Below are 19,415 nucleotides of genomic sequence, written 5' to 3' on the forward strand. Positions count from 1 at the left end.
AAGAAGTTGTTGAAAGACAGGTGAGGTATGAGTGGCGGCAACTTGAAATTAGCGGAGATTGAGGCCTGGCGGATGACGAGAAGAGAGGATATACTGAAGGGCAAGTTCCCATCTCCGGAGTTCGGATAGGTTGGTGTTGGTGGGAAGTATCCAGATAACCCGGACGGTGTAACACTGTGCCAAGATGTGCTGGCTGTGCACCAAGGCATGTTTAGCCACAGGGTGATCCTCATTACCAACAAACACTGTCTGCCTGTGTCCATTCATGCGAATGGACAGTTTGTTGCTGGTCATTCCCACATAGAATGCATCACAGTGTAGGCAGGTCAGTTGGTAAATCACGTGGGTGCTTTCACACGTGGCTCTGCCTCTGATCGTGTACACCTTCCGGGTTACAGGAGTGGAGTAGGTGGTGGTGGGAGGGTGCATGGGACAGGTTTTGCATCGGGGGCGGTTACAAGGATAGGAGCCAGAGGGTAGGGAAGGTGGTTTGGGGATTTCATAGGGATGAACTAACAGGTTACGAAGGTTAGGTGGACGGCGGAAAGACACTCTTGGCGGAGTGGGGAGGATTTCATGAAGGATGGATCTCATTTCAGGGCAGGATTTGAGGAAGTCGTATCCCTGCTGGAGAGCCACATTCAGAGTCTGGTCCAGTCCCGGAAAGTATCCTGCCACAAGTGGGGCACTTTTGTGGTTCTTCTGTGGGGGATTCTGGGTTTGAGGGGACGAGGAAGTGGCTCTGGTTATTTGCTTCTGTACCAGGTCGGGAGGGTAGTTGCGGGATGCGAAAGCTGTTTTCAGGTTGTTGGTGTAATGATTCAGGGATTCCGGACTGGAGCAGATTCGTTTGCCACGAAGACCTAGGCTGTAGGGAAGGGACCGTTTGATGTGGAATGGGTGGCAGCTGTCATAATGGAGGTACTGTTGCTTGTTGGTGGGTTTGATGTGGACGGATGTGTGAAGTTGGCCATTGGACAGGTGGAGGTCAACGTCAAGGAAAGTGGCATGGGATTTGGAGTAGGACCAGGTGAAACTGATGGAACCAAAGGAGTTGAGGTTGGAGAGAAAGTTCTGGAGTTCTTCTTCACTGTGAGTCCAGATCATGAAGATGTCATCAATAAATCTGTACCAAACTTTGGGTTGGCAGACTTGGGTAACCAAGAAGGCTTCCTCTAAGCGACCCATGAATAGGTTGGCGTACGAGGGGGCCATCCTGGTGCCCATGGCTGTTCCCTTTAATTGTTGGTATGTCTGGCCCTCAAAAGTGAAGAAGTTGTGGGTCAGGATGAAGCTGGCTAAGGTGATGAGGAAAGAGGTTTTAGGTAGGGTGGCAGGTGATCGGCGTGAAAGGAAATGCTCCATCGCAGCGAGGCCCCGGACGTGCGGAATATTTGTGTATAAGGACGTGGCATCAATGGTTACAAGGATGGTTTCCGGGGGTAACAGATTGGGTAAGGATTCCAGGCGTTCAAGGAAGTGGTTGGTGTCCTTGATGAAGGATGGGAGACTGCATGTAATGGGTTGAAGGTGTTGATCTACGTAGGCAGAGATACGTTCTGTGGGGGCTTGGTAACCAGCTACAATGGGGCGGCCGGGATGATTGGGTTTGTGGATTTTAGGAAGAAGGTAGAAGGTAGGGGTGCGGGGTGTCGGTGGGGTCAGGAGGTTGATGGAGTCAGGTGAAAGGTTTTGCAGGGGGCCTAAGGTTCTGAGGATTCCTTGAAGCTCCGCCTGGACATCGGGAATGGGGTTACCTTGGCAAACTTTGTATGTGGTGTTGTCTGAAAGCTGACGCAGTCCCTCAGCCACATACTCCCGACGATCAAGTACCACGGTCGTGGAACCCTTGTCCGCCGGAAGAATGACGATGGATCGGTCAGCCTTCAGATCACGGATAGCCTGGGCTTCAGCAGTGGTGATGTTGGGTGTAGGATTAAGGTTTTTTAAGAAGGATTGAGATGCAAGGCTGGAAGTCAGAAATTCCTGGAAGGTTTGGAGAGGGTGATTTTGAGGAAGAGGAGGTGGGTCCCGCTGTGACGGAGGACGGAACTGTTCCAGGCAGGGTTCAATTTGGATGGTGTCTTGAGGAGTCGGATCATTAGGAGTAGGATTAGGATCATTTTTCTTCGTGGCAAAGTGATACTTCCAGCAGAGAGTACGGGTGTAGGACAGTAAATCTTTGACGAGGGCTGTTTGGTTGAATCGGGGAGTGGGGCTGAAGGTGAGGCCTTTGGATAGGACAGAGGTTTCGGATTGGGAGAGAGGTTTGGAGGAAAGGTTAACTACTGAATTAGGGTGTTGTGGTTCCAGATTGTGTTGATCGGAATTTTGAGGTTTTGGAGGGAGTGGAGCTGGAAGTGGGAGATTGAGTAGATGGGAGAGACTGGGTTTGTGTGCAATGAGAGGAGGTTGAGGTTTGCTGGAAAGGTTGTGAAGGGTGAGTGAGTTGCCTTTCCGGAGGTGGGAAACCAGGAGATTGGATAGTTTTTTGAGGTGGAGGGTGGCATGCTGTTCTAATTTACGGTTGGCCTGTAGGAGGATGCTCTGAACAGCCGGTGTGGATGTGGGGGAGGAAAGATTAAGGACTTTTATTAAGGATAGGAGTTGACGGGTGTGTTCATTGGCTGAGTTGATGTGTAGGTGAAGGATTAGGTGGGTGAGGGCAATGGATTGTTCAGTTTGGAACTGGTATAGGGACTGATGGAAGGAAGGGTAGCAGCCAGAGATGGGAACTTTGAGTGTGAGGCCTTTGGGGGTAATGCCAAATGTCAGACAAGCCTGAGAAAATAAAATATGCGAGCGTAATCTGGCTAGGGCGAAGGCATGTTTGCGGAGGGAATGTAAATAAAACTTAATGGGGTCATTGTGGGGGTGTTGTGAGGGTGACATGGTGTTAGAAGGTGGAAAGTGTAACATGAGGTGAAATGAAAATGAAAATAAAAATATATGGGGAGAGATAAAGGTGAACCGGAAAGAAACTGGAGATCTGGAATGAAAAAAGGCGAAAAGGTGTTGGTTACAGCTGAGCTATGTTGGACTTGGGTTGTTAGACAACGATGTGCATAAAGGTTAGGTGGTTGTGTTGCCGCCAAAACACGTTAAAGGACGGAAAAATCCGGGAAAATTTCGAAAAAACTGCGTGTAGTATATTAAAAGGAGTGGTATTGTGGTGGCAGATTATGAAAATGAGGCTAACAATTGTCTGACGAAGAAATAATGGCGTTAAAACCTGTGGGAAGCGGCTAAAAATGATCGGTGATGTGGGAAAAACGGAAATGGAAATAAAGCGAAAGTTATTAGAACCGGCCGAAATGGTTGTTTAAAAGGTGAAAGGAGCTGTTTGTGAACTAGAAACGGTGGATATTATAGCGGCGGTAGTGCTGAAAGCGGCAAAAAAATTTTTTGGTTATGGTTTGGAAGTGGGTTACGTATTGTTGAGTATATATATATAGGCGGGATAAAATAGTATAGCAGATTATGGTAAAAAGGAGAAGGTGAATACAAAGTGAAACTACTGGCAAAAACAGAAAGAGGAAAATAAGAAGACAGAAAAGATTTCGAAATGGAACAGTGACAATAACAAACGTAATTGTTGGATTCAAATTAATGATATCAATATAATGGAAGGAAACATTCCACGTGGGAAAAATTATATATAAAAACAAAGATGAGGTGACTTACCGAACAAAAGTGCTGGCAGGTCGATAGACACACAAACAAACACAAACACACACACAAAATTCAAGCTTTCGCAACAAACTGTTGCCTCATCAGGAAAGAGGGAAGGAGAGGGGAAGACGAAAGGAAGTGGGTTTTAAGGGAGAGGGTAAGGAGTCATTCCAATCCCGGGAGCGGAAAGACTTACCTTAGGGGGAAAAAAAGGACAGGTATACACTCGCACACACGCACATATCCATCCACACATACAGACACAAGCAGACATATTTAAAGACAAAGAGTTTGGGCAGAGATGTCAGTCGAGGCAGAAGTGTAGAGGCAAAGAAGTTGTTGAAAGACAGGTGAGGTATGAGTGGCGGCAACTTGAAATTAGCGGAGATTGAGACCTGGCGGATGACGAGAAGAGAGGATATACTGAAGGGCAAGTTCCCATCTCCGGAGTTCGGATAGGTTGGTGTTGGTGGGAAGTATCCAGATAACCCGGACGGTGTAACACTGTGCCAAGATGTGCTGGCTGTGCACCAAGGCATGTTTAGCCACAGGGTGATCGTCATTACCAACAAACACTGTCTGCCTGTGTCCATTCATGCGAATGGACAGTTTGTTGCTGGTCATTCCCACATAGAATGCATCACAGTGTAGGCAGGTCAGTTGGTAAATCACGTGGGTGCTTTCACACGTGGCTCTGCCTCTGATCGTGTACACCTTCCGGGTTACAGGACTTATCCTTAATCTTTCCTCCCCCACATCCACACCGGCTGTTCAGAGCATCCTCCTACAGGCCAACCGTAAATTAGAACAGCATGCCACCCTCCACCTCAAAAAACTATCCAATCTCCTGGTTTCCCACCTCCGGAAAGGCAACTCACTCACCCTTCACAACCTTTCCAGCAAACCTCAACCTCCTCTCATTGCACACAAACCCAGTCTCTCCCATCTACTCAATCTCCCACTTCCAGCTCCACTCCCTCCAAAACCTCAAAATTCCGATCAACACAATCTGGAACCACAACACCCTAATTCAGTAGTTAACCTTTCCTCCAAACCTCTCTCCCAATCCGAAACCTCTGTCCTATCCAAAGGCCTCACCTTCAGCCCCACTCCCCGATTCAACCAAACAGCCCTCGTCAAAGATTTACTGTCCTACACCCGTACTCTCTGCTGGAAGTATCACTTTGCCACGAAGAAAAATGATCCTAATCCTACTCCTAATGATCCGACTCCTCAAGACACCATCCAAATTGAACCCTGCCTGGAACAGTTCCGTCCTCCGTCACAGCGGGACCCACCTCCTCTTCCTCAAAATCACCCTCTCCAAACCTTCCAGGAATTTCTGACTTCCAGCCTTGCATCTCAATCCTTCTTAAAAAACCTTAATCCTACACCCAACATCACCACTGCTGAAGCCCAGGCTATCCGTGATCTGAAAGCTGACCGATCCATCGTCATTCTTCCGGCGGACAAGGGTTCCACGACCGTGGTACTTGATCGTCGGGAGTATGTGGCTGAGGGACTGCGTCAGCTTTCAGACAACACCACATACAAAGTTTGCCAAGGTAACCCCATTCCCGATGTCCAGGCGGAGCTTCAAGGAATCCTCAGAACCTTAGGCCCCCTGCAAAACCTTTCACCTGACTCCATCAACCTCCTGACCCCACCGACACCCCGCACCCCTACCTTCTACCTTCTTCCTAAAATCCACAAACCCAATCATCCCGGCCGCCCCATTGTAGCTGGTTACCAAGCCCCCACAGAACGTATCTCTGCCTACGTAGATCAACACCTTCAACCCATTACATGCAGTCTCCCATCCTTCATCAAGGACACCAACCACTTCCTTGAACGCCTGGAATCCTTACCCAATCTGTTACCCCCGGAAACCATCCTTGTAACCATTGATGCCACGTCCTTATACACAAATATTCCGCACGTCCGGGGCCTCGCTGCGATGGAGCATTTCCTTTCACGCCGATCACCTGCCACCCTACCTAAAACCTCTTTCCTCATCACCTTAGCCAGCTTCATCCTGACCCACAACTTCTTCACTTTTGAGGGCCAGACATACCAACAATTAAAGGGAACAGCCATGGGCACCAGGATGGCCCCCTCGTACGCCAACCTATTCATGGGTCGCTTAGAGGAAGCCTTCTTGGTTACCCAAGTCTGCCAACCCAAAGTTTGGTACAGATTTATTGATGACATCTTCATGATCTGGACTCACAGTGAAGAAGAACTCCAGAACTTCCTCTCCAACCTCAACTCCTTTGGTTCCATCAGTTTCACCTGGTCCTACTCCAAATCCCATGCCACTTTCCTTGACGTTGACCTCCACCTGTCCAATGGCCAACTTCACACATCCGTCCACATCAAACCCACCAACAAGCAACAGTACCTCCATTATGACAGCTGCCACCCATTCCACATCAAACGGTCCCTTCCCTACAGCCTAGGTCTTCGTGGCAAACGAATCTGCTCCAGTCCGGAATCCCTGAATCATTACACCAACAACCTGAAAACAGCTTTCGCATCCCGCAACTACCCTCCCGACCTGGTACAGAAGCAAATAACCAGAGCCACTTCCTCGTCCCCTCAAACCCAGAATCCCCCACAGAAGAACCACAAAAGTGCCCCACTTGTGGCAGGATACTTTCCGGAACTGGACCAGACTCTGAATGTGGCTCTCCAGCAGGGATACGACTTCCTCAAATCCTGCCCTGAAATGAGATCCATCCTTCATGAAATCCTCCCCACTCCGCCAAGAGTGTCTTTCCGCCGTCCACCTAACCTTCGTAACCTGTTAGTTCATCCCTATGAAATCCCCAAACCACCTTCCCTACCCTCTGGCTCCTATCCTTGTAACCGCCCCCGATGCAAAACCTGTCCCATGCACCCTCCCACCACCACCTACTCCAGTCCTGTAACCCGGAAGGTGTACACGATCAGAGGCAGAGCCACGTGTGAAAGCACCCACGTGATTTACCAACTGACCTGCCTACACTGTGATGCATTCTATGTGGGAATGACCAGCAACAAACTGTCCATTCGCATGAATGGACACAGGCAGACAGTGTTTGTTGGTAATGAGGATCACCCTGTGGCTAAACATGCCTTGGTGCACAGCCAGCACATCTTGGCACAGTGTTACACCGTCCGGGTTATCTGGATACTTCCCACCAACACCAACCTATCCGAACTCCGGAGATGGGAACTTGCCCTTCAGTATATCCTCTCTTCTCGTCATCCGCCAGGCCTCAATCTCCGCTAATTTCAAGTTGCCGCCACTCATACCTCACCTGTCTTTCAACAACTTCTTTGCCTCTACACTTCTGCCTCGACTGACATCTCTGCCCAAACTCTTTGTCTTTAAATATGTCTGCTTGTGTCTGTATGTGTGGATGGATATGTGCGTGTGTGCGAGTGTATACCTGTCCTTTTTTCCCCCTAAGGTAAGTCTTTCCGCTCCCGGGATTGGAATGACTCCTTACCCTCTCCCTTAAAACCCACTTCCTTTCGTCTTCCCCTCTCCTTCCCTCTTTCCTGATGAGGCAACAGTTTGTTGCGAAAGCTTGAATTTTGTGTGTGTGTTTGTGTTTGTTTGTGTGTCTATCGACCTGCCAGCACTTTTGTTCGGTAAGTCACCTCATCTTTGTTTTTATATATAATTTTTCCCACGTGGAATGTTTCCTTCCATTATATTGATATCTATTGGTCATGGTAGATACCAGGCAGTGCAACTCGAACACTGAGATTAAAACATGCTAGAGGTGCATCATAAACCATATGTTTCTTCTTATTTGGAGGGGCACATCGCCTGGTAGGTCTTGAAGGGTGTTCTGAATAAAGTCCTTGTTGACAGCAGCTGTAAGACATACTGGGAGAACACATGGCCCTACAACGCAGCCACCTACAATTCCAACTCACACACACAACAGCTGCTGATGTCTAGCCTGTTCTGTAGCATGAGGATTGCAATTGGCCCATATATGTTAGTTGAGGAAGTTAGTTATTCCATCTCTTCCAAACATTGCCTTATCTGTAAACAAAACTGAAGAGACAAACATCAGATTGGTAGTTTTTACCATGAACCTCCAAAAAAGTTCTCCTTTGGTGGGTTATCAGCATGCTAAGGCCCTACTCATGTTGGAGATGATACAAATAGACGAGTTGCTCGTGAAGTACATTATATGCTGAACTTGGTGCTGTACCGCATTCTAGGTCCACTTGTCTTGCAGCAATAACTGGCTCTTCTTTGAAAGCCCATAGAGCGTGGTCTTTCTGGACAGACATACAAGCAACATGCTGTCTTCCTGGGCCCATAGTCTTTGGTGCCATGGATCCTTTCTCTGCAACGCAACAGTACACATTACCAAAGGATGGATGACTCGGCTGTCTTCAGTCTGGAAACACCAACTAATACTGCTGTGCAGCCTCATGAGCACTACAGTTTGTGCGATCATACATAAAAGTCACATCTGCCAGCTCACAAAATGAATATCCTGCCATATTTGAATGGAACACTGTCAGTTAACTCACTGTCTGTAGTAAATGCACACTATGAGCACATTGAAGGCAGGTGAAAGAAGAAGGTAAACAAGCTGCCCTGGCAGCACAATGCCATCCAGGATACAATGAGTCAGATGGGAGCATAAATAAGTGAAGTTGTAGGCTGGAAAGCCATTGAATGTAAACTTTTATTGACAACTCAAAAATGAAAGATTTACAGCTGTATGTTTAGATAATCTGTTCCTTGTTTTGGTGTGAGCAACCTGTCCCATAAGATTGTAAAAGTATTTTTGGAACAGCCTGTATAAATATACGATCAGTTAAAATGCTACTTTAAACCTCAAGGAGACATACTGTTTTTCATAACGGAAGCATGCACTACGCACTTTGTACACGTGTAAAGAACAGCAATTTTATGTTGCCAAGGTAAACATGTATGAGCAAAATCACAGTTTGATCTTAGTTTAACTAAACAACAATAAAATAGATTCACATTATATGTGCTACATCACTGCTCAATTAAACAGTGATAAAATAAAATTCCATTATATCACTCTGTTGCAGCGTACAAGTGTTACCCCACACTAATTACCTACTTGAAACATTAAACTGCACAGTTGCATCAGATCCTTGCCAACCACTTATTTGACTACTAATTATCTTGTAGATAACTGCCTCAGTGTGGGATTGTTCCGCTAACTCAAAATCTGGGCCATTTTCTTGGATGGGTCGTAAAGGTGTTTCTCACCATGCTCACCTTTTATTTTATGTTGCAGCAGCTCATGTGGTTGTGTAACTGTTTTAGCTGAATCAGTAATAAAGGAATAGATATGGGTTCAACATTGTAAAACAGCAGTGGAATGGTACAGGCAATGTTTTTTGTGATTGGTGCTCTTTATACATAGATGTGCCCACTCAAAGGTTAATAAAATGGTTTCCTGATGACCCCCTGAGCCAAACTGACTATTCATTAAACTATGTAGTCTCCACATTGGAGTGAGTCTTTCATCAGCTTCATTGTTTTTGTAAACATTGATGCGATGGTAAGAGAGGCTCAATTTTTATGGAGTTTATATCCTGTTAGGTGGCTCGTGCTGTGCACTGCTCACTCACAAGTCGCATAGGTGATTGTGACAACAAAATGAACAAGTTATTTTGCAACAGGCCACTAGGGGCTAGTGGTACGTTGTATGAAAATAGTCAGACATTTAGCAAGTAGCCCTTGACAACTTCTAAACATTTTCTTACAAAGTTCAGATTCACTCAGTGGAATATGTGTTTTGTATAATGGGAAAAGAGATTGGTAATGAAACCAAAAAGATCTATATAAGGTGCTATAAGACCATCAGTTCAGTGTTGAAATGGCGGTTACTTGCTGCATAATTTGTACTTTGCATTGACAGTTTTACATATCTATGCTGAACCTAATGTGGTACAGCATCTCCAATTTATTGCCTTTTTTTTTTTTTTAAACACAAGCTATACATAAGATTGTTGTCATGAAAATTTTTGTTCTCTGTATTTACACAGTATCACCAGGGAATGTTGATCAAGTGCTAGACCGGCCATTACTCAGCCAAGCTTACTATGCAGTTGAAGCAGCTGGTCCACAAGGTGTTAGTCAGCTAGAGCTTGCTGCAATAATGGGCATGTCAAAACTACAGTCTAGAACAGTATGTAGAAACCTATTACGGACGGGTTTGATAGTAACATTTATGAATGACATAGGGAGACAGAGAGTATCCAGGTAATGTAACTGCTTTTTTATTAATATGAAAAGTTGATGTCATTTGAGACTTTAAAGCAGATGTGAATTGGTATTAATTATATGTTACAGTGCTTAAAATGATACAGATTTGTATTTTATAACAATCTCCATATCATTATCTGTATTTAATTTTGTGTTAAACATGATTATTTATAAAAGAGAGGAATGGGATGAGACACTCATAGTATTGAATTAAAAAAAAAAAAAATCAGTTGTAAAGGTGAGCTCGAGATATTCTCTGCTCACCTGTAGTGTTTGTTCTGTAGTGTCCTACTATGCAAGAAAGAAACTGCATCCACAGCTTCTGTTTACATGTACTGGTGTCTCATTTTGTCTTGTTTTGATTCGTTTCATTAATGTAATGTGCTGCAAGAACTCGGGATTTAAGAATAGTAACAGTCAAGGGTATCCACGGAAATGTATGTTTGGGAGAGGCAACAGAGGGGGGGGGAATCAGATTATAAAAGTGCCATTTTTTTTGTGTATTTGTACTGATCAGTTTGAAGACATGTCATGTCATAAAAATTGAATTTTGCAGATGATACAAAAAACTTACTGTATCCCAGCAAATTGATGGTTATTCACTCAATATTTCTTATCAGTAGATTAATTGTGCAGTGTAACTTCATGTGTTATCAAAATGGTACATGTATTCTGGCAGTTTTCGGTGACTAGAGGAAGCAATGTGGTGCTGATGTGCAAGACTCACATGTCCCCTTCATCATTGGACTTACTTGGAGGTGCTTTGCCAATCTTCTTCTCGGGATAGTCGGCTGCGACAATCTGCCCAACTTCGTCTCCGAAGATATGATGCTGTTTGGAGGAATCTTCTCTACTCTTAAAATGATTGCGTGCACTCAGGATACTTTTAAATCAACCCTACTATATTTCACTTCCACAAACAGAACAGCACATAACAGTTTTCTCATAAATGAATCATATTTTGTAAGTCCAATGATTCGTGGTCCATCAGAAACTATTAATTACTTTTACAATAAATACAGTTCCATAAATCTATCAAGGTTCTCACAACTCCACCCTCTTCAACTCTAGAGAGTCAGTAAGTAAGTAAGTCAAAAGTTTCTTTTCTTTTCTTTTACATAATTCAACTGTTCACAATAATGACTGATGTAGCACCATCACGATGTAAGGCGTGCTTGCTCCTAGTGCTGGGCATGTAAGTTCTGTAGTGAGCGCAACAACCACTTGCCCGCATTGATCAACCGTCCACCTTGTGGCATTCTGTTGACATACATCCACCCTGTGCACACAGAAAACCGGTGTGAGGTAGACACACTCACGTTTCTCACGCTCATACATAAAATATTGGGTGTTCGAGATGGTGGAAAGCGGAGGGTCTCTAGAATTTGCGTCGAAATTCTCGAGGCACTACTTATCCCTCCCCTTAGCTCGAACACTTGATATTTTATACATATTCAATATGTACATTGACATCATACTTAATAACAATCCACCTCTCTGAGACATTCAGTTACTCCATAATTCTAGATATATATATGTATTTTTCATAAATTCTTGAACTTCACAGGATAAGCACTCTCTTTCAGTTCCACTCGTAAATTACAGGTGTAATGGACCCTTAAACATTTTATCCTTTACCCTTAATCCTCATGCTACTCCTTCCTTTGTTCATACGGACTAGTACTATCCTATACAGCTTTCTGTTGTCTGGAGGAACTCTGGAGAAAATTTATGAGCTTGGTCTTTCCAACATCCATAAATCTTAATAATGCTAGAGGCATTACGAATTCAAACTTACCAGAATAATTCCTACCAAATACGTGATTTCTATCACTATGCTGCCCTTTGTCCCTTAGGAACAGTACTTATCCCTTACTTATGGGTTGAATCTATGGGTAACCTTTCTCCTACATTCTACGGTACTGGTCAATCCCCTCCTTGGTGTCCCTGCTCACACAGTATAGGTCAACCTCTCTTTGGTCTGCCTATATGCCCTTTTTTCCCTTCACTAAAAGCTGGGTTCGATAGCCCTCTCGTTATGTTTACTTACTCATTGTTGTGCTCTCTTAGCTAAGTTCTTAGCAACTATCGTTTGATTCAGTTGGTAATCAGTAGTAGGTTGTTCTGGCCAAGTAAAGCATTTAATAAGAGGTTCACCTAGAAAGGGTTTACCGATTACTTCCAAAGGTGTTAGTCCAGTTGATAAATGTGGTAATTCATTTAAAATAAGCTCAAAGTCTCTAATTTTTGTTGCCCATGACATGTATTCTTTATAGCAGCATGTGCGGCATAATTTCCCAATTTCTTTCATAACCCCTTCCCATGGGTTAGAAGATGGATTATAGTTGGAGATTAATATTTGACGAATATTTTCCCAAGCTAGAAATTCTTTAAATTCGTTACCAGTCATCTATGGTCCATTGTCGGAAAGGAACCACTTGTTGTAGACAGTGTATTACCATTGGTGTGTTTGCTTTCTTAATAGGGTACAACTTAACATACTTAGACCAACATTCTGTGAGGACAAAAATGTAAGCCAGCCCTCCCTTTCCTTTTGGAATTGGTCCAAAGAAATCTGCAGCTGTTAGATCATGTAACGCTTTAGGAATAATTGGATACATTTTATATTTAACATGAGTGTTATCCTCTTTTATCTTCTGACAAGTTTTGATGACCGATGCTATTCTATGTCCTAGCTTTTTAAAATAATAGAACTTATTCATGTGTGAAATACATTTCTTCATACCGAAATGTCCATACCCCTTATGAATGCACCACACTAATTCGTCTTCTACTAAATTCGGTATGCATAAATGCCAATGTTGGGTTGTCTTATTGTCTCTCCAGAACAAATTATGTCCTATAATCTTCCACTATCCATCTTGATTAGGAGGCAGTGACTTCCTAACACACATAGCGAATGTATCTGTAAAATAAGGATCATGTTGGATGTTATTTGTTGTTTTCTGAACCAATTCTTGCACCTTGTTAAGTGGATATTACAACATTAAAAAATTAATCACAAATATTACGCTAGGTCCTTTTGTAAATTTTAGTTCTTTTATGCCTACTGGTAGCCGAGACAGAGCATCGGGTACAGTATTCTCAGAACCCTTTATATACTGGATTTTAATGTCATATTCTTGAAGAAACAACATCCGCTGCATCAATATACTATTAGTAATCGACTATTCATTAAAAATGACAGAGCCTGGTGATCTGTATAGAGATATAATTTGGACCTCCATATCAGTGTTTGGAATTTTTGTATACTCCATACTATAGCCAATAATTCGTTTTTCTGTGGCTGTATAATTCAATTCATGTTTGTTGAGACTCTGGCTAGCAAAAGCTATTGACCTATGGTCTGTACTTTGTAAACCTCATGCGCCTTGGAAAAGTTCTGCGACTATACCATAGTCTGATACATCAGTTGAAATCTAAAATGGTTGACCCATCACTGGATGGTGCAGCATCAGTGGTTCTGATAGTGCCCGCTTTACACTTTCAAATGCATTATGTACCTCTTGGTCCCAACTCCGTAGTTTTCCCTTCCATAAAAAGCGCAAAAGTCGAGGGTCGTTTTACTCTTGACTTTGTATATAGCATCTGTAATACCCTCCATTCCAAGAAATCCCTTCAATTGTCTTATGTTTCTAGGTGGTGGACACTCCTTCATAGCCTCTATACGTTCTGGATCAGGCTTAATTCCTTGTACACCTATGATGTGTCCCAAAAATTTTAGCTCTTGCCTTGCAAAGTGTGATTTAGACAATTTTATTGTAATACCTCTTTCCTTAAATCTTTTTAGGGTTTTCCTCAAGGTCAGGCAATGCATGTCCCAGGTGGGTGATATTATCAGTATATCATCTACATATATGATTAAATCCTTTAATAATGCTCTTCTTAATGCTTTGTCTAAAGCATGTATGAATACTGATACCGAGATATTTAGTTCAAATGGTAATACATTAAAATAATAGGATTTCCCATCAAATAGAAATGCTGTATATTTCCTTGAATGTGGATGTAACAGGATCTGCCAATACCCAGAAATGCTGTATATTTCCTTGAATGTGGATGTAACAGGATTTGCCAATACCCAGCAGTCAGGTCCATCGAGCTAAAATACTGTGCTTTCTCAAATTTAGATAGTAACTCATCGATGTTAATAGGTTCATCTCTTTCAGTTTCTATATGTTTATTTAGGGTGCACGCGTCCAGTACTAGCTGCACACCTCCTGTAGCCTTTTTCATTACTACCAAAGGATTATTTACAACACTCGTACTGCGTTCTATTATTTTATTGCCTATCATTTTACTGATCTCCTCCTTAACCGCTACCCTTAAGCTTACTGGTATCGGCTATGGCTTACAGAAAAATTGAGTATCATCTTTGATCTTAAATTTACATACATAGTCACTAATACTACCAGGACTATCAGAAAATACCATTTCATATTCTAATGGTTAAATCTCATTTTTGGTCATTGGTTAATATTGGGGATTCATTCACTTTATTTTTTATGTCAGCTCGATGTGATGCATGACCTGCGTTTTCCATCTCTGGTGACAATTGCGCTGTCACTGTCAATCGTAAACGCTGGTTTATCAATATAACTGTCTGTTATAAACTTAACACAATATTTATCCTCACTTAATCCAAAATAAAGACAACTCTCTTCAAAATTCAATATGATGCTACATTCTGACAGCCGATCTAGGTCAAATAATACCTCCCTATTGTTATCCACCACTAAAAGTGACTGACAAAATGGGACATTCCCAATGTTGCAGTTTACCTGAGTCTCATGTCTGCTCTTTGTTCCCATAATACCTACTATGTATACTCCTGTTACTGGTAATAGTGGTAAGTTATGTTTAGTTCTTAATATATTAAAGAATCCACTAGAAATAAGTGACACTTCACTACCAGAATCAATAAATATATTGACTTCAAAATCTTCTGCTTTTCCAACTATAATCGGTTGTAGATTAATTGTAACTACGCCAGGTTCCTCAAGTAGTAATCATTCTTTTGTTGGTACTTTATGTGTAAAGTAAGCATATTTATTATGAGGTAGGCCTTCTAATGTATTTCCACAACCTGGGCCCTGGCCCTGGATCCAGAGAGCACAACGTTTTCCTCATTACTGGCTGGTTACCGAATCGAGGTATTACATTTCCATTTTGATCTCTATCATTACTAGGTACAAATTCTTGTGTAGTTACTGGGCCTATATTCGAAAGTGGATGTCTTTTTTGATAATTATCATTACCACTATTCCAACTATACCAGTGTACTTACTCTAGCCAAATTAGTTTCAAGTCTTTTAAAATTGCTATTATTATTATTATTATTATTATTATTATTCCTTCTGTAGTTCTGATTCTCATTTTGATGCATGTTCTCATTTCAGTCTTTATTTATTGCATCAAGTTCATCTACAAAAGATAATAATTCGTCTACTGTCTTCCACCCGCTACATAATATGTCTTTCCTAGCATAAGTGGGTAATCGCCTTATCAAAATTCTTACCAATCCCTCTCCCTCTATGGGTTCATCTAAATATTTTGCCCTTGTTAAATTCCAGTCCAAATATTTTCTCATCGTACCCCCTGTATTGTTATAATACTTTGGGTCCCACAAATCAGATATTAACTTTTCTTGGGCACTTGTTGACCAATACTTCTCCTTAAACCTTTTCTGAAAGTCTGCCCAAGATGAGAAATTCTCTATATTCACTGTGCCCCACTCTGAGGGCTCTCCTAGAAGGTAACCTACAGCAAATTCTATCTTTTCTTGCGTCTTCCCAATTCTTCGGCAAGACTTGATTAAATCGTTTCAAGAAATGAGTTGAGTGTACGTCTCCATATGGTTTAAATTTGGGAAATTGTCTGGAAAGTCCAGAATGTGCTCCCCATTGTAAATATGTCACCACCTCCCTAGTCAACACTACATTCGGAGAAGCCACCCTTTTCTCTTTCTTATCCTGTATAAATTTAAACTCTTTCCACAAATCGTCCATGCCTCTCTTAGTATCATTAAGTTCTGAAGCTAAATGTGATGGAACGTTGTCTGGGTTTACCTTCTTGGCAACTTTTTGGTTGATTATTTCCTCTACCTGTTCCTACAGATCGCTTGTATCTATGTTGTCTGAGGTTGCTAGCTTTTCTTTAAAATTTCTCTCCACATCATCGATTCAAGTGTTGACACCTGCAATTTGCGATTGGGCGATAGGGATCAGCTTATTCTGTCTTTCTACGCTATCGTTTAAGGTATGTAGTCTTTGTTTCACTGCATTACACACACTCTGAAGTGACCCTAATTTTTCATTAAATTCAGACTCCCTATTGGTACACTTATCTTCAATATCAAATTCTAATTTCTGGGTCAACTTCTAAAATTGATCATCCTGCTTTTGGCTAAAATCCGTAAACATTTGATTCATTTGGACAGTTAAAGAATTACTTAATTCATTCTGTAAATCTACTTGTAAATTTTCCATTTTATCATTTAATACATCAAACTTAGAATTTAAAGCTTCACCCTGTGCTCCCAGTTTTTCACTTGAAGTTGTACTTATTTCATTTCTCAAAGAGATAATTTGAGCAGTTGAAGCTGCATCCCGGCCATCTATTTTTTCACTTGAAGTTGTACTCAGTTCTCTCAATGAAGCATTTTGTGCATATAGTTCTTGTCTTAAAGAAGCTGAATCTGCTCTTTGTTCTTGTCTGTGGTTATCTAATTTAAGGCTTAGTGCTTTAATTAAATTTGCTACCTCAGTCCAGCCTGGCATTTCCTTTGTTACAGTCATTGCCATGGCTGGCTCTGAAGTTTCCCCAACTTCCTGAATATTATCCACCTCTCTATTTTTCTTCGACTTAGTGATCATCTAACCTAAAATACAATATTGTGTACAATAAATACACCCATAGTTTATTGTCCTGCAGTTCTTTCAACTTTACCAAACAGTTATTAGTTTTCGCTCACACATCATAGAGGTCTAGGCTGCGTCGGTGACCAGGTGTAGAATCGGCACCAGTTAACAGCATGGGCACCGGCAGCGAAGAACGTTGGTTGCAGTGTCGGCATTGGCGAGCGGATGCGAAGTCAGCAACGGTGAACAGCAGTTGCAGTCAGCGGTGGCGGCTGATTTCGGTTTCGTTGGCAGGATACTGCATTGGTGTCAGGTGGGTCGACGTATGTGTGACGATTGCTTACTTCCCCACTGAACTATTCTCTTGACATCATTACTTTTTGCTGTTTTATATTGTGTTGCATTCGCAATTTTCTTCCTTTGGTTTATTAGACACCACACAATTGCTCGGAACGGTTTCTCAGTCTTGTTACTACTGGTTGCTATGGCAACTTTCAATATCTTCTTATCTCAATTTACTTCAAAAATTCCTCCTTTTCGAGTCCTGATCACGTCGGTCGCCATATTCTGGCGGTTTCCTGCAACTAGAGGAAGCAGTGTGGTGCTGGTGTGGAAGACATTTCATGTCCCCTTCATCATTGGACTTACTTGGAGGTGCTTTGTCAATCTTCTTCTCAGGATAGTTGGCTGCGACAATCTGCCCAACTTCTTCTCCGAAGATAGGATTCTATTTGGAGGAATTTTCTCTACTCTTAAAATGTTTGTGTGCACCCAGGATACTTTTAAATCAACCCTACTATATTTCACTTCCACAAACAGAACAGCACATAACAGTTTTCTCATAAATGATTCATGGTCCATCAGAAACTATTAATTACTTTTACAATAAATACAGTTCCATAAATCTCTCAAGGTTCTCGCAACTCCACCCTCCGCAACTCTAGAGAGTCAGTAAGTAAGTAAGTAAGTAAGTAAGTAAGTCAAAAGTGTCTTTTTATTCTTTTACATAATTCAACTATTCACAATAATGACTGACGTAGCACCATCACGATGTAAGGCGCGCTTGCTCCTAGTGCTGGGCATGTAAGTCCTGTAGTGAGTGCAGCAACCACTTGCCCACATCGATCAACCGTCCACCTTGTGGCATTCTCTTGACACACGTCCGCCCTGCACACACAGAAAATTGGCGCAAGGTAGACACACTCCCATTTTTCACACTCATGCGTAAAATATAGGGTGTTCGAGATGGTAGAAAGCGGAGGGTCTCTAGAATTTGCGTCAAAATTCTCGGGGCACCACAGTATCCAACAAAATGATTTCTAAGTTAGGAATGAAAGCAGTAAACTAAGAGTACAGGGTGTGGGGGAAGGGGGAAAGGGGAAGGGACCATGGGTGGGCCGGGCGGGTGGTGGAGGAGGGGTTGGGGGGGGGGGGGGGCAGCAGCAAGAGCCCCATATCGCCCTTTCCATCCATCCATCTTTTGGATGGCTAGTGTAACAGAGTAACTATTGTATGATGTGAATGTACACTCATTGTCACAAAGAAAGACCCAGTCAGCTAAGTGCAAACTTTTGCACAACTGGCTGCACACTTGGGGAGCATGGGTAAGGCCATGACATTGTGCCTATCAGTTGATATAAGAAGGCTTTAGACGGCCACGATGGTCAGCATGACAGTGGGTAGTGACACTAGAGCACCATCTGAAAGTACTATATGACCAGGCGACACATTCAACAGTGGGTAGCCCAGCTAAGTGAGTTTGAGAGGGGCTGCTTTGTGTGGCTGTGGGAGGCTACTTGTGCTATCATCATAGTGTGTGCCACACTGGTCATACGGACACCCCCATTGCCAATTGTTGGGAGCAATAGATGCAGGAAGGCCTGTAAGCATCACATTTAGGATCTGTATGTTTGACACACACCACAAGGATGGAGGACCATCAGATCGGCCTCCACACACAAACACATCAAAGGGCAAAGATAGGGGCCATTCAGTGAACTGATCTGCTTTCTATGTTACATCACATGAGTGCAAGTACCATTGGCAGGCCTTTGCAAGTCACAGGGATCACCACATGCCAACCGACACTATGACCACCGCTCACATGCCTGCAGCATTGTGCCCAACTCATCGAGGTCGACAACGATGGACATGGGGCACTGCAGACTGGCAGTAGGTCATTTTCAATGATGAGTCCCACTTCTGACTTGGAGTCAATGACTACCAGGTCCATGTTTGTAGATGCAGTGGAGAGTGGCACAAAGAGTGATTTGTGGTCTCCCATCACCTACCCCACGAGCCAGAGGTGATGGTGTGGTGATTGATCTCCTATGGTGCCCATTACCATTGGTGTCCCCAAGGAGTCCCATGACAGCTGCAAAGCACGTGGAGGTGGTCTTGTAACCGGTGGCCCTGCTGTTCATAAATGCCAAGGCCCATGCCCTATTTCAACAGGACGGTGCCTGTCCTTATACCACTGCCACCTCCTAAACAAGCCTTGCAGCTATGTTTTCTGTGCTATCATCAGCTGTGTCACCCAATCTCTCCCTGATCGAGAATGTGACATGGTATGGAAAATGTTGCCAGTGCTCCACTTCCAC

The 19,415-nt window shown here is 43.0% G+C and overlaps 1 protein-coding gene across 1 annotated transcript in view; it reads left to right on the top strand.

The window, feature by feature from the left end:
- LOC124594743 (general transcription factor 3C polypeptide 1) overlaps window positions 1–19,415 on the top strand; it is a 370,793-nt gene that overhangs the window by 110,213 nt on the left and 241,165 nt on the right. The window contains exon 8 of the mRNA XM_047133120.1: window positions 9,715–9,931. Within this exon, the coding sequence (XP_046989076.1) occupies window positions 9,715–9,931 (217 nt within the window). The remainder of the gene's footprint in view (window positions 1–9,714; window positions 9,932–19,415) is intronic.

Source organism: Schistocerca americana, chromosome 2, assembly GCF_021461395.2.
Source record: "Schistocerca americana isolate TAMUIC-IGC-003095 chromosome 2, iqSchAmer2.1, whole genome shotgun sequence".
Classification (NCBI taxonomy): Eukaryota; Metazoa; Arthropoda; class Insecta; order Orthoptera; family Acrididae; genus Schistocerca; species Schistocerca americana.